The following is a 14,295-nucleotide window of genomic DNA, read 5'->3' as shown; positions in this document are numbered from 1 at the left end:
GTCCTTCGCAACAGTCATCCTCGAGGTCAAGAAACGCGTGCAACGTGGAGGAGCATGGAGGGATGGTACGAACACGTGCGCGTGAAAATTCACATCGTCACGTAAGCGTGGCAGAAGTTGGCCGGCCAAGGTAGACGGTAGCAAGAAGACTGAGTGAGAAAGCAGAGAGAAAAGGGTACACTAGGCTGAGGAAGACAGAGCGAGAGTTGGAACCGAAATGGTACCACGAGGGTGACAGAGAAGGAAGATAAAGCTGGTAGTAGAAAGCGGAACGTGCCGATGAAAGAGAGAAAGGAACAGGTAGGCTGAAATAGTGGGATAGAGAGGGACGCGTGACGAGAGTGGGACGATGAGTACGGTAAGGAAGAGCGGAGGCACAAGCCACCCTTGGCAAGAGAGGCAGCAGGCTAGCAGCCCCTTTCGCAAGGCACCCCCTAAGCCTGGTTAGGGGCGAAGGCGGCGAGCCGCGGAGGCCACAACACGACCGCCGTCCTCATTGGTCGACGCGCTTGGCCTGGGTGGGGCTCCGGAAAAATTGGAGGGGAGAAAAATCCCCTCTAAATAGCTGCGGCTGCGGCCGCGAAAAACTAGAATCCGCTCAGCCGGCATCGAGTGCGCGTCGGTTTAGTGTGAAACTTTTTCCTCGGTCCGTCGTATCATTTTTCTTCGATTGCGATCCAAAGTGTATGTCGTTCTACGAAGGACTCTTTAAAAATATTAGTTGAATTACGTGTGTAACAATAACAGAGACATTCTCTTCTTTGCTAAATCGTTGCTGTTTATGGACTATTATCGTGCTTGAGTGAAATACGCAACAGTGATTTGGACTCAGTGTGTTAAGGAGATACTTGGTGTTATCGAGGATTTTAACATTTGATTGGAGTATTTTGTCGTCATCCGCATCTACGACTTCAGTAAAAAATGCATTTGCCGGAGGGACCGTTAGGGATGGACAACTTCAACGCTATTCATGAGACATTGCAGGCTTGTCACGGAGATTTGGTGAGGACCGGAAGTCCGGCCATCCTCTGCAGCGCGTTGCCATCGCACTGGAGGTCGAATAAGTCGCTACCGGTGGCTTTCAAGGTCGTTGCCCTCGACGAGGTCAGCGACGGCACTCTAGTGACTATCAGAGCTGGCAACGATGAGAATTGCTGCGGTGAATTGAGAAATTGCACGGCTGTCATGAAAAACCAAGTCGCCAAGTTCAATGATCTCAGATTCGTTGGTCGTAGCGGAAGAGGTCGGTGTTCCATGGATTATATCTCTACTTTAATCTTCCAGTTTATTTTGGGATACAGACAAAATATTCTTGAAGAAATTATATCATTTTCGAACCTGGCAAAAATTATATTCCAATAATTTTTGTCTAATTGCAGGAAAGTCGTTTTCCCTGACGATACAAATCAGCACGGTACCCTTCCAAGTCGCCACCTATACGAAAGCGATCAAAGTCACCGTGGATGGCCCTAGGGAACCACGATCCAAATCGAGTAAGCTCACCACGGTAGCTTCTTTTTCCACAAACTACGATTTCTTCGACTCTAATTTTCTTTGCTAGATGCAAGATTCTTCAAGATTTCTTTTCCTTATTTCTTTTTGTATATTTTTCCGATTCCAGAATCGAACCTTCAGAGATTTTCTCTCCCTTTTTCCTGCAAACTCTCGGTTAAAAACCGAATAGATTCGCCATAACAATTTCTCTTGATCGCAACTTTGATTTCTTTGACTCAAAACTTGGATTCTTTAAATGTGTAATTCGTTAAATACGAGATCGTCGGAGAATTGTCAAACATTCGTTCAAGGGTTGCGTAAATGCGAAATAATGATTTTTTTTTTTTTTTTTTTCATGCAAGCTCCGATGCTTTTGATTCGATATTCTGATTCTCTAATTTTGCTAATTAAACATGAAATCTTCGGAGGATTGTCTCTTCTTTCCTGCTACTTCTCATCCATCGAGTCTGAGTTGGCCATAATAATTTTTGTACTGGAACATATTTGATCTCTTTGACTCGAGACTTTGCTTTTCTAATTTCGCTCATTAAATATAAACGTTATCGAAGCATTCTTTCATCTTTTTCTTCTTTTTCAAACTTCGGGTCACAAGCTTTGATTCACCAATCCCACGCATTAACCGCATGTATTACGATATCCTGAAAGGATCCTTAGTCTGTGTTTTTCCTTTTCTGGAAAATTTTCCACAAATAATCCAGAAATCTCTTTTCCGAATTTGATTTCTGTTATCCTGGATGTAAAGAAGAAGAAAAATATCCAACTCACGAAGGTGAAAGGAAAGATTCCGCATGGAGGACGATCGCGTGGCCGGTATAGAACCCGCAAACGGGTGTCGAGATCCTCGTAGGCGTTTAATAATCCGGTGGACCTCAAACCGCGGGCCGCGCGCGGCGGTCGCAGAGACTCGCAGCCTCTACCAGACCCGTTTGCACGTGCACGTGCATAAGGTTGGCTGTGCGCGCGCGCACACGCACACGTATACGCGGCCAAACGCGTGAAAATCGTATCTGTATACCAAACGGAGGTTGGCATCGGTTCAAGCCGCGATGATCGCGGCTCGGTCGGCATCCTTTTAACATCTTCGCTTATTTTCCCCAGACAAGCTTGAGTCCGGATTGGCTTGTAGAACGCTAACTGCTGTACCGTTGGTCTGTGTTTATTGGAGGCGGCGTGCAGGTCGAGGTAAAAGAGCCGAACGAAGCCACGGGAGGTAGAGAAACGACGACGTGGACGCGTTGTCTGCAAAGGAACCGCGTTTATGCGTTTGTTTATCGCGCCGCATATGGCGGTAGCATGTGGCTCGTAACGAGCCAACGTAACGCGCCGATCCTGTAAACAGAGATCGCTAACTCGCCTCCGGAGAGCATCGTTAATCTGAGTTTTACGACATTTCGACTGGTCTCCATCCCTCCGAAACTCCTTTCTTCTTTTTTTCTACCTCTGCCATCACATCGCTTTGTCAGTTCGATAAGACTCGTTAAGATTTATCAAAAAGCTTGATGCAAGTGGACTTTGCTCAAATCTCGGTCAGATTAGGCAAGTTAATTGAATTGAATGGACTTGAAGTAAGTGACTTGGTTTGAAGTATGTGCAGATTAATCGATTTAGATGAATTCAAAAGGTTTAAAACAAACAAGTCGATGGAAGTTTCTTTCGAGTTGGTTAAGTTACTTCGATTCATTGAAACATATCGATCGCGTGAAATACTATGCAGAATATAAAGAACGACGTGCGAGAGAAATGCAGGTTTCGATTAACGGCAATGATATAAATCTCACGTTTGAAGGTGTAGATATATACCGTGTTATTAATCAAAATGGTCCAATCTATTACTTAGATAGTTAAATAGAAAATACACTTACGTATCGCGTGTTGAGTAGAACGAGCCAAATATCCTTCTTGCAATGTAATTAAGATCATGAATTCGCGATCTTTCTAAATTTGCCTGAGCTTTTAAAATATGTAAGGAAACTCGCTTTTTTTCTTCCCTATATATTATTCAATTGGATTTCTAATTAATTTCTCTAGATCAGATTAGATAGATTTTCGTTTTATTTTCAGATCTACATAATAAAAGAAGAGTTAACTCCTGCAGATTTTTCCTTGCTCCCAATTCCCATCTGTCCACCGAAGGATTTTGAAGAAACGCAAGGTTGGATATAATTAAATACCAAGATCGATAGGGAGAAAAGTTCGTCAAGGTTACAACGTAGCTGATACAGCGTGCGTTTTGGGGAACCTTGATCGTTGGGTGTTTATTTATAGAGTCGAAGGAATCGCCTCGAAAGCACGCATCTTTAGTTTATTTTCGAAAGCTTCGATCGTGCTAAGGAATATGTTTCTCGGATATTTGCAGATTATCAGTACGGCCATGGATTCCCTGGACTTGGGTTGCTGAATCCTTGGGTGGATGTTGCGTATTTGGGACACGCGTGGCATTTGCCCCATCCTGCGTTCGTCAAAGGTGAGCTTTCATTTTATAATCGCCTTTCTGCGTGTATTTCCTCAATCCTTACATGCCCAGTATTTTCGTATCTTTAACCGATTACTCGTCAATTCTTGGGATCAAGAACTTATTAGCAAATTCTCCTTCTTCGAGTTTATGCAAATGCTTTATCGCCACTTCAAATAGATCAGATAAAGATTAGATTGCACAAAAATGTCTATCGATAACAGGTGCAAAACAGTTCTTACCAGTTTCTGCATCAAAATGCTATACATCGTCACAAAACGCATGCGCTTCAAGAACCATCATCTTGTGATGAAAAGTACTAGCCACGCAGAACGTTTCTAATCGCTACCATCAGAGCCCTTCATCCTCGTCTGAGTCGCAATCAATCAAAGGGCAACAATGCACACAACCAAAGAATCGCTCTGACTCCGACTAGTAAAAAAAGCCTCGAAAGCGGACACGCGTTCAGACGAGAGCGAGTTCGTGTTATCGATTTCGCCAGAGTCCGCGACGCCTGCCGATGATTCATACTCGTGGCTGGACCGAGGGTGGGTTCCCTTTTCCCACAACGGACCCCTTCGACCCCCATGCATCCACGCAATAACAATACGACTTAGTTCTCTTCACCCACCAGACTCTTCTCCTTCTTCATAGTACATCAGCTTCTCTAAAAATCACGACTAATCGTCGCCTTTTGCCTTTCTCATCTTTCATTTTTCTTCAGGCTCCGCTCCAGTCCCATCGATGCATCTATTTTCAGCGACTTGGTCCTCTTTGACTCTATTCTTCATACCAGTTTTAAAATTCCATATATTTCTGTCTCTTTAAAAACCACGACTAGCCCTCACCTTTTCCTTTTCTGTGTCTCTATAAAAACTATTCCGACATACCATCAATGAATTTTGTTCCTCTGACTTGGTTCTCTTTATCAAAAAACTTTCTTCTAAAGATTTCTTCTTTGCAAAACGTACTACTAATCGTCACTTTTTCTATTCTGGTTTTCCTTCGGGATCCATACTAACCAACTCTGTTCTTTAACTCGCGACTAATCATTAGTTGAGTTTCTCTGAAGATCGCGACTAATCACGATCTCATTCACTTCACTCACCGACTTTCTTCTTTAAATCGCCATTTCAGTTTCCCTAAAAATCATAACTAATCGCCTCTTTTCTTTTTACGCATTTCTTCAGGAACTATTCCGATGCCATCAACGGAACTGTTTCCACCAACCTTCCCGCCCACCGTTTTACCATCGTATCCGTTCGACCACGTAAAATATCCGACAGAGTACGCGACGCTGCCGCCAAAAACAACTAGCAGCACGGCCGTATCAGCGACCATACCAAACAGTCCGTCTAGAACTCCACCGAAAAGTCCGAGTGAGTCCGGAAGCGAATCAGCAGCCGAGGAAATTCGCAGTGCGTTCGTGCCAATCAGATTGAACACTTTGCCGCCAGCAACATCCATCGTCATAGCGTCTTCATCGCCTTCTGAAAGGATTCCATTGAAAAAGGCCATCGAGGGTACGAAAAACGAGCTCAAGGCGCCAACAGCCCTGATCTCGCGGTCGTTGTCGCCAAAGAGGAGCCCATCTCCGACCAAGATCTCCTCGCCGGCCGTGACCAAACCAGTATGGAGGCCTTACTAGGGCGAAAAAAGAACGGAAGCTCGGTGAAACGAGAATAAAAATTTCCGATGGAAGGCTAGTGATTACTTAGGTCGATTACGTCGTCGGTGGATGTACAGTCTTTTCGGTGGAAAGGGAACGCGACCGACGTTACTCCAGGCTCTCAACGGAGTGCTTTTTCTACCCGGTCGTTCATATAGTGTTTGAGTTTTTTAGTTCTGATTCCTTTCGCTTAAATTCAACTCGATTTATTCACTTTCCTTTCGATGAAATTGGCAATGATGAAGATATAACGACGACTCAATATTCGATTTAGTGTTTGCTTGTACGGCGACGATAGAGAGGAACAACAAATACTTATGATATTGACATTAATCAGAGAAATCGAACATTAATCCAATATCAGTATTTATATTTTTTCATATTTTCGGTGATAAAGGGTATCACTGTGAATTATTGTGTATCACTGTGAATAATAAAACGATACTTAATTAGGATTATTGTACATATGGATTGTATATACGTGTAGATAGTACGTGGACAATAATTGTAGAGAAGAAGATATTATTACATATGTACAGTTTAATTTCGTGTGAATAGGAATCGTGTATGCGTGCGAGAAAAGATTATTCAGAGAGATAAAAAGACAGAGATACCGCTATTATTTATAAGGCAGAGATCTAATTTAATGTAAACAGATGTTATTATATAAAAACGCGGTAATTCAAATAAAATCAACAACGGATGTGACAATTCCAAACTAACTTGTTCTTTTTATCCAGATGTTATTCTCCGAGTGTGTTCTCGACATCATTGATTTTCTCAAAAATATCTATAAAATCTCTTGCAATCGTCATTTCGAAATTAAATCATCTTATGCTCCACCGTGAGTAATCAAAATTAATAATAATAATTAATAATAATAAAATAAAAATTATTCTCCCAGAATAAAGATTATTCAACCATAAACTAAGATATATTTATTCATTCCTGAAATCTTCGAACAATTCGGAACAAAGTGAGAATGAAGTAGCGAATCACTAAAGTCACAAAATCGACGAACGATAAAGGTTAATTACGATAATTAAACGAGAAACTTGACAGCTTTGCTATTACTAATATTTCATTTTCTCTGTTCAGGAACGATATATCCTTTTTTTATTAGAACTATCTTTTCATCCAGCCTTCTTATCAATACTTCCTTGGACAAATTGTTTGTCGAAAATTAACGAATAGTTACATTAAACAGCTGTTACTGTGGAACGATATTTGTTTTACTTCTACCCACAGAAACATGAAATTCGATAAAAGTCTGTATACTTGCATAAAAGATTAAGCGAACAAAATTTATGCAACAACCTAATAACTGACAGAACACAACTTAATAACAAAGACTATCAGTAGACTCGAGCATGAATTATATTCATACCTTTGTGAATATAAGTTTCACAAATTGATTCAAGATAGAGATTCGTTTCACCCATTAAAAATTATAACGAGTATATTATACCTTCGATATTTTACATATCTTTCCATATTGTGTGTATTTTTGTGCCATCGTAAATGGACAAAGATCCTCGGTCTACCTATCACAAACACTGAACACAACAAGCATAATACGAAGGACAAGCAAAAACCGAGGTGCCCCTGTAGAAAACGATCTGCCCTAAATACTCGTCTTGCAGTGATCGTGGCTGAGCCGTGAAACTGTGTTTCGTAGGGCAGTAAGGGGAATCCATATTCTTTTTGCCGCGATTTAAATCTGAATAGCCGTTCCGGCGTGGTCGTTCAAGGTTCCTGCGTGTGCACGTATGGGTTCCCATACGGCGAGCACAAGGGTAGAGAATGGTTTATATCGAGGGGAGTGCGTGAGATCTGTATTAGTAGCGATAGGCCAACAGAACGACAGTGTCTCTCATCCTCAGATTCGATGTCGATCGAGAGGCGTTTTCCAGCGAGAACACGAGAGCGTTGACTCTCAATGGTGCTCGGAGAAAAACCGGCAGAGTCAAAGAGCAACGAAACTTTTTTGCCACACACATTTTTTCACTCTGGCTCTTGCGGCTGTCAAACAGAGAGAGAGAGAGAGAGAGAGAGAGAGAGAGAGAGAGAGAGAGAGAGAGAGAGAGAGAAAGAGTAATCGTTCAACGTGGAAAAAAAGGCAGTGTCGTGAAATTTGGGGCACCGGTAATTTCCGTGCGGCAAACGCCACGGCGAATACTTCAAATTCGACGTTTCCACCGGATATCGCGTTACGATAGGCGAAGCCTCCATTGCCGCCACTATGTCACTGTGAAACATAACCTAGGACAAGGGAGATTCTATGTGCCCGTCCCTTTTTTTCTCTTTTTTATATTTCACTTTTTCCTCTTCTTTCTTTTGTTCCTCGTTTTCATTTTTTAGTTTTTTTCGGGTCTGGCATGTGTTGTTTTCGTTTTATGGCTCGATCGTTGCCCGGATACGTTTGTCAGGCCGGTGCATGAAAGTCGAGGACAGTTAATCTCGGTGACACGGTATGTATAACTCAATCCTCGCCGGGGGAATATAATTCTTGACGCGTGTCCCTCCCCTGAAGAAAACCATCGGAATTCCCTGTGAAAAGCGACCGACCGAGTTATCGACTCTGATAACGAATGCCTCGGGAAAATGGGATGAATATTAAAAAGCGAGGGGAGTGTGCCCGATTCGGTGGATTCCGAACGCGGGCTTGTCGTTTTCGGAGATCGATGTTTGCGGGGAGACTAGTCCGAATCATCTCGATAGCATCCAGACATTTTTTTTTCCTATTATTTTATCGCGCTCTAACGTTCACTGTCAAAGCAGATTTTCAAGGTTTATGTTTTGCCGAGACAGAAAAAGATGTGTCGTTTGTGAGTTAAAGATGTTTGTCTGGCAAAGTGCAAATTGTTTTTTTTTTTTTTTAATACATCTAATCGTGGTCGTTTGTGATAGCGTGTTCGTGAAAGTGAGTTGTTCGCGAAACTGAGTTCTTCCTGAAAGTGAGTCCATGGTGAAAGTGAGTTCTTCGTGAAAGAGAGTTGTTCGTGAGTCTTAGTCATCAACATATTTTATTGTAAGTTTATGGAAAAATTAAAAAATGACAAACAGAGACGAAAGGTTTGAACAATCTTATTATTTCAAATTACACATTACGTTTAGCCTGTAGATATTTATACAAATTCATATTTTTATGAACACAAGTAAAGAAATTTGTTTCGAAATTACTGCTAATATTGCATTGAATACTTTGGATATTTGATATATTTTATATTTTTATATTCTTTCTACCTTGTTTTCTAAAATAGTGGAATTTTATTTAACCCTTGAAGTACGAATACATTTTCATGAATTGTTTATTCACACGTAAATATACACACAAATACAAGTATCTATTTTACAGGAGAGAGCAGTGCACATAGTTAACATTGTGTCTCAGCCGTGTTGCATAATATTCCGTAATGTAAGAGGGTAACCCATTTTCACTACCGAATTCCGTTTTCTAACAACCTGGCTATGAAAAGGAGTGTCAAGAACTACCTTAATATTTCTGATCGCTATTTTTTCCACCTAATCTAAAAATCTACAATTTCATAAAACATAAACAAGTTCAAACGTTTACAACATTATGATAAACTCTTGTTTTTCCCTGGGTTAAGTAAATGATGAGTTAAATAAAAATAGCCTTTTTATAAAATGCACCGAGATTTTCATAGCCGACTGTACATTGTCGGTCGAACGAATCGAAACGAACGAGTAAATAGAAAAAAAAAAATATGTTCTGGTAGAAGATAGTCTGCCTTTGGGAAATCGAATAGGATTAGTCGGAGGAAAATGAGAACCGCGTTAACACCCTGTCGCCGTAGGGTTGTTCGTTGACGAGTAGACAACAGAACCAAGCAACCATGAAGGGTCGCCGCATGAACCGAGCCAAACCGATCGGAGGCAATCCGTGCGCGCGCGAGGCCAGTCGGTGCTAACTAATGTTTGCTCAAAGAATCGCGACGAATAATTGAGTCAGCAGCAGAAGAGAGGAAAAAAATCAGCGCCCGAATCACCGGCGGAATAATCGACTTTCATCGGGACGGACTTCCTCGCCTCGCGATTTTTCAACCCCAGCCCTCTGAAATGGACGATGTTTGACGAGCCCCTTGGATACGAGCTCTTCCTAATGGATCAGCGGAATATACGGACGTCGAGGAAATCATAGAATTGTCGTCAAAGTACGCACAGTTGTTTTAAAATGGGAAATATCGGGATTGAAAGTAGGGTTTCGGTTCGTTGCGCCCGATGAAAAGAACTCTTCTCTAATTTTCGTCTGCACTAGTGGACTTGGAGCGTGGTGATCTTGAATCTTCATGCAAATTTATATCTTTATCAATATAATTGAGAAGATAGAATCTATACGGAGATTTGTTTCGCCTGTTAAATTCCATAACCGTTACACGCACGTTTCGCATATTTTATATACATATGTAAATACGTAAATATCCGGAGTTGCATCACAGTAAAATTGTTAGAATGTTTATAAAATGCTCCTAGTCTGTATTTAGCGACTCAATTAACGACCATAATCCACTGGACATAATCGATACACTTGGATCGAGATAAATGGATAGACGCACCAAATGAGCCACATTATCATCTTTTTGCAAAACTTAAAGATCCGTTTGGTCGATAATGCTTCGCAAGAAACGACGATTTAGGGAACTGCGTAGGACGATAGTGATTACGCGAATTGGCGGCGAAAGTCACGAGGATATACGAAAACAAGGATTTGGTGATTCTATTGAAGAATAAGCATATGTACTAAAGTTACAAATAAAGAAAACTTATTGAAAAACATAAGAAAAAGTATTGTTGTTATTTTAAACTTCCGTTAAAAATACTTAACTTTCTCCAATTTTGAAGCTAATAATTGTCTTAAAACTCTTTAATGTAATCCACGTAGCGTACTAGCGTGGAAACAAAAAGAGAAACATAAACAATTCTTTCCATCGTACGCTAAAGTTATCTGTCTCGATAATCTTATCTTATCATCGATAATTTCTTTTCGAAACACACATTCCACTCTCACCGAGCCTCCAACCACTCCACCCTGCAATCAAATACCAAAAACTCTTATCATAGTTTCCATGGCAGTCGAAAATTCGCTTCTTAACTCTGCCAACACTCTGTTCGGTGCTGACATTATCCAGCGCAACGAAGAGAACCCTTTAAAGCAGCGTAATCTACGCAAAGCGGCGTGCAGACGTAAACGCCGTCACTCTCTCTCTCCTCCTCTCTTTCTCTCTCTGAGCATCGAGGAGGCTCTTTCGCATGCGTGGCGGCTGCGGTCGCCGCGTTGTTGGCTGGCTTCACCGGTTGAATCGGAGGACGAAGGTGCGGGAAGATACGGGGGCAGGGTGGTTACTAATTGTCCGAGCCCTTCACCCCCTGAGAGCCCCCTCATCAACGCTGATTGCCTAACTCTAGGACCCTCGAGCTCTGTCCTCACGATCCTACTGCCGCGTCACCGGGAGGAGGATCCTCTGGCATGTTGACACGATCAAATCGTTCGAATACTTTGTACCTTGTTCCACCTTTCCTTTCATCGGACCAAGAATTTTTGACGCCAGACGAAGATCTTGGACTTTTCTAGAAATCATAGTTGGTTCTTTTCTGACTTCTGAAAGTTTCAGATCCTGTTCAGTCGTCAATTATTAGCAATGGATGAGAAACCTGGATTTGTATAGAAATTTTGGCCTTCTGTTCTTTGATGAATTCTCTCGATGGGAATTTCTAGATCCTGTTCCTACGCTGAAATTTACCTTTCCTTAATATTTAATGTCGTTTTTTAACGAGGAAGAAATTGAAGTTGTGAGATACCTGTCGGTTCATAAATCGCTAAACAGTTACATACTTTAATGCCGGAATTATCAACGATTACATATCATGTAATAATATACACATATAATAATATATAAGATGAATCGTGTAGCTCCATGTCGACTAACTAATCATGACTGCCTTGTCTATATCATAATTAACTAAATAACTAGTATGTAACAAAAATCTGCCTTCGCGTAAGTACCTATATCCTTACGGCAGATCGTATCCACCATGAAACCACGACATAACCGTCTACGACAATTCCAATCTCAATCTTCCATTGTCGATTCCAACATTCCGAGACACAAGCAAGCCTCATTAGAAACCTACTCGACTCGATCCTCGCCGAAAGTCGCTCATTAAGAATCCCGTCAATCTATCAAATAGCCCAACCAGAAGAAAAAAGGGAAGAAGACCGGCAAAGGGACCAGCCCCTCCACGAACCATTGAATCGTTTATTCGAAACGCTTGAAAACTACTACGGGAGCCTGGTCCAGCTGTAGAAAGGCGGTACTAATTGCCTCCATCTTCCGTTTCCGCGAAACGTGTCGAGGATTGCACGAGGTCCTTGGACGGGGGACGAGTCTCCTCGAAGGAGACCGCGGGAATAATAAGCGTGTCTCTTGTGAAGGGTATCGTCCTGGTTCCTTGACGACCATCGGCGAACGAGAAGAAACTAAACAGAGGAAGGAGAGGCGCCAACCAACATCTCGAGGCGGTTCGCGTCTTTCAAGATAAAGGCGGACACGCGCGCGAGACCTTAGGAGACGCCTAACGAGCTGTTTTGCATGGCAATGCTTCGACCCGGTTGTTATCGGTTATCGATCCGTCAGGAAGCAACGCAGCCAACGGCACGCTGCCATGGATTAAAGAGAACCTGCGCCCGGGCTGCGTGCACGTTCGTGCACTCGTTTCGTGTGCACACAGGGACAGAGACAGAGAGGGAATGAGAAAGGACAACGAGAGAAGGAGAGAACGGAAGTGACAGAAAAAGAGAGAGAGAGAGAGAGAGAGAGAGCGGAGGGGGAGGGAGAGGAGGAGAGAGAATGACTGTGGCTGCAAGCATATTTCCACGCCATACAGTTGTTTGACCGATTGCCACCGGGGAACCGCTGAAAAGACGCATCGTTTCGCGGAAACCACCGATTTTCTCCCGGCCACTCCTAAATCAGCAACAACCACCAGTCCGCCGAGCGACGATCGATGATTGAGCGCGAAGAGTCCGTAGTTTCTGTCTTCTAAATTCGATCTTCTGATAGTTTGAATTTCTTAGACGCTTATAATTTTCCGAATAGTCAAGATGTAGGATAATAATAATTCAGACCTTCGGTTCAACGTATCGTTCACTGTTTGGAAGTTTGTAGAAGGAATGTAGGTTGATTTGATTCGTAGCGTGATAGGATCAAGCTAATCGAAGGCTTAGAAATCTTCTAAGCGATTAACGGGCACTGATAACTAATGTGGCTTGGTTTCAGTTCATTCAGACGGAAATAACGTTGGTTCGATTTCTTCTTAAACGTAATGCGTCACTCTCTCTTCTCCTTTTTACAGAACTTAAAGAAATGGATGTGCGCTTCTTACTCATAAGTATTAGGACAGTTGCAGAAATTAAGACAGTATATGATCAATAAAGTACGAGGAAAAATCATAGATAATGAAGAGTAACAGCGATGTTCTACTGTATTATGAACAGTTCATCCCCTATGAATCGAGGTAAATGAACTTTTGCCACATTTCGAAACGGGTTAAAGTGTCGAAGAAGGCAACCTAGTAAAAAAGTGAAATCAGTCGCGAGAGCACGGCGATAGAAGCATAGTTCGTCGAGCTCGCCGAGTAGAAGGTGGTAACGAGCATCTCTGACTGCGAGGCACAAGTCACTGGACATGCAGGCGGGCGAGCAGCCAGGCAGGCGGGTGGGCACGCGCGACTGCATTAACGGGGCCAGTGTCACAAGATCAAACAAGATAATTAATCTCGTTAGTCCCGAATCAACCTGCGCTCTCTATTATCGGATTACCATACCAGTTGCCCGGCAATTTGTCAACGCGCTGCGTTCCTCTACGATTTCCTCGACGGCTCCTCGACGGTTCCTCGCCTCCATTGGTAAAGTACATTTTTGTCGGATTAGTGGACCATAGCTGTACCTTTACACGTTAGTCTCTACCTGTCCTTTTCAGCAGTTAAACGGATTACATCGAAATACGAGATAAGATTTTCCGAATATTTTGAAGAAAACGCGATTAGTTTTAGCCGGTTGTAAAAAGCAATAAACACTATATCCTACTGTTATAAAACCGCACTCAGGCAACTTTTTCTTCAGCTTATTTGCACACAACTTCCAAAATTCTCAACTGCGTTCAAGGTCTGAAACATTAACTGATTTCCCTTCAATAAAGGAAAGGTCCGTAAGAGGGTATGTTATTTATGATGGCAATCATCGATTTTACAGCTATTTCCTGTAGCCAACATGTAGGTCTTATTCTTATTGGGTTTGTTAATGACGGGAAAGACTATCGTAGACCGTAAGTAATCCGAAAACAGAAAATAGTGTACGGTAACAATTGTGGTCGTCACAATGTAAAAGTCCGTCTAAACTTTTATGATTTCGTTTTATGTTTGTACACAAAGTGCCTCTGCTACAATTTCCTTTCCTATTTTCAAGGAAACCCGAAAACCTCGAAATCCCCCAAATCAAGTGTTTGTGAAATAAACTTACCACTGCTCCACCCATTTTATAAGTTCTTTTTTAAAACTCATATTTATAATCTGAATATTGCTGTCTTCTTTAATTTGCGATTATAGGATTAGTTAATTCACAGCCTATATTTCACTT

The 14,295-nt window shown here is 42.0% G+C and overlaps 1 protein-coding gene across 1 annotated transcript; it reads left to right on the top strand.

The window, feature by feature from the left end:
- The first annotated feature begins 582 nt into the window (after positions 1 to 582).
- On the top strand, positions 583 to 6,380 carry LOC139992820 (uncharacterized). The gene is made up of 4 exons (XM_072014030.1): positions 583 to 1,243; positions 1,380 to 1,493; positions 3,872 to 3,979; positions 5,158 to 6,380. The coding sequence occupies exons 1-4, from the start codon at positions 922 to 924 to the stop codon at positions 5,613 to 5,615; spliced, it is 1,002 nt and encodes a 333-aa protein (XP_071870131.1). The 5' UTR covers positions 583 to 921; the 3' UTR covers positions 5,616 to 6,380.
- Positions 6,381 to 14,295: the final 7,915 nt, after the last annotated feature.

Source organism: Bombus fervidus, chromosome 12 (genome assembly GCF_041682495.2).
Source record: "Bombus fervidus isolate BK054 chromosome 12, iyBomFerv1, whole genome shotgun sequence".
In the NCBI taxonomy this organism is placed as follows: Eukaryota; Metazoa; Arthropoda; class Insecta; order Hymenoptera; family Apidae; genus Bombus; species Bombus fervidus.
This window is presented reverse-complemented; position numbering and strand designations above follow the sequence as displayed.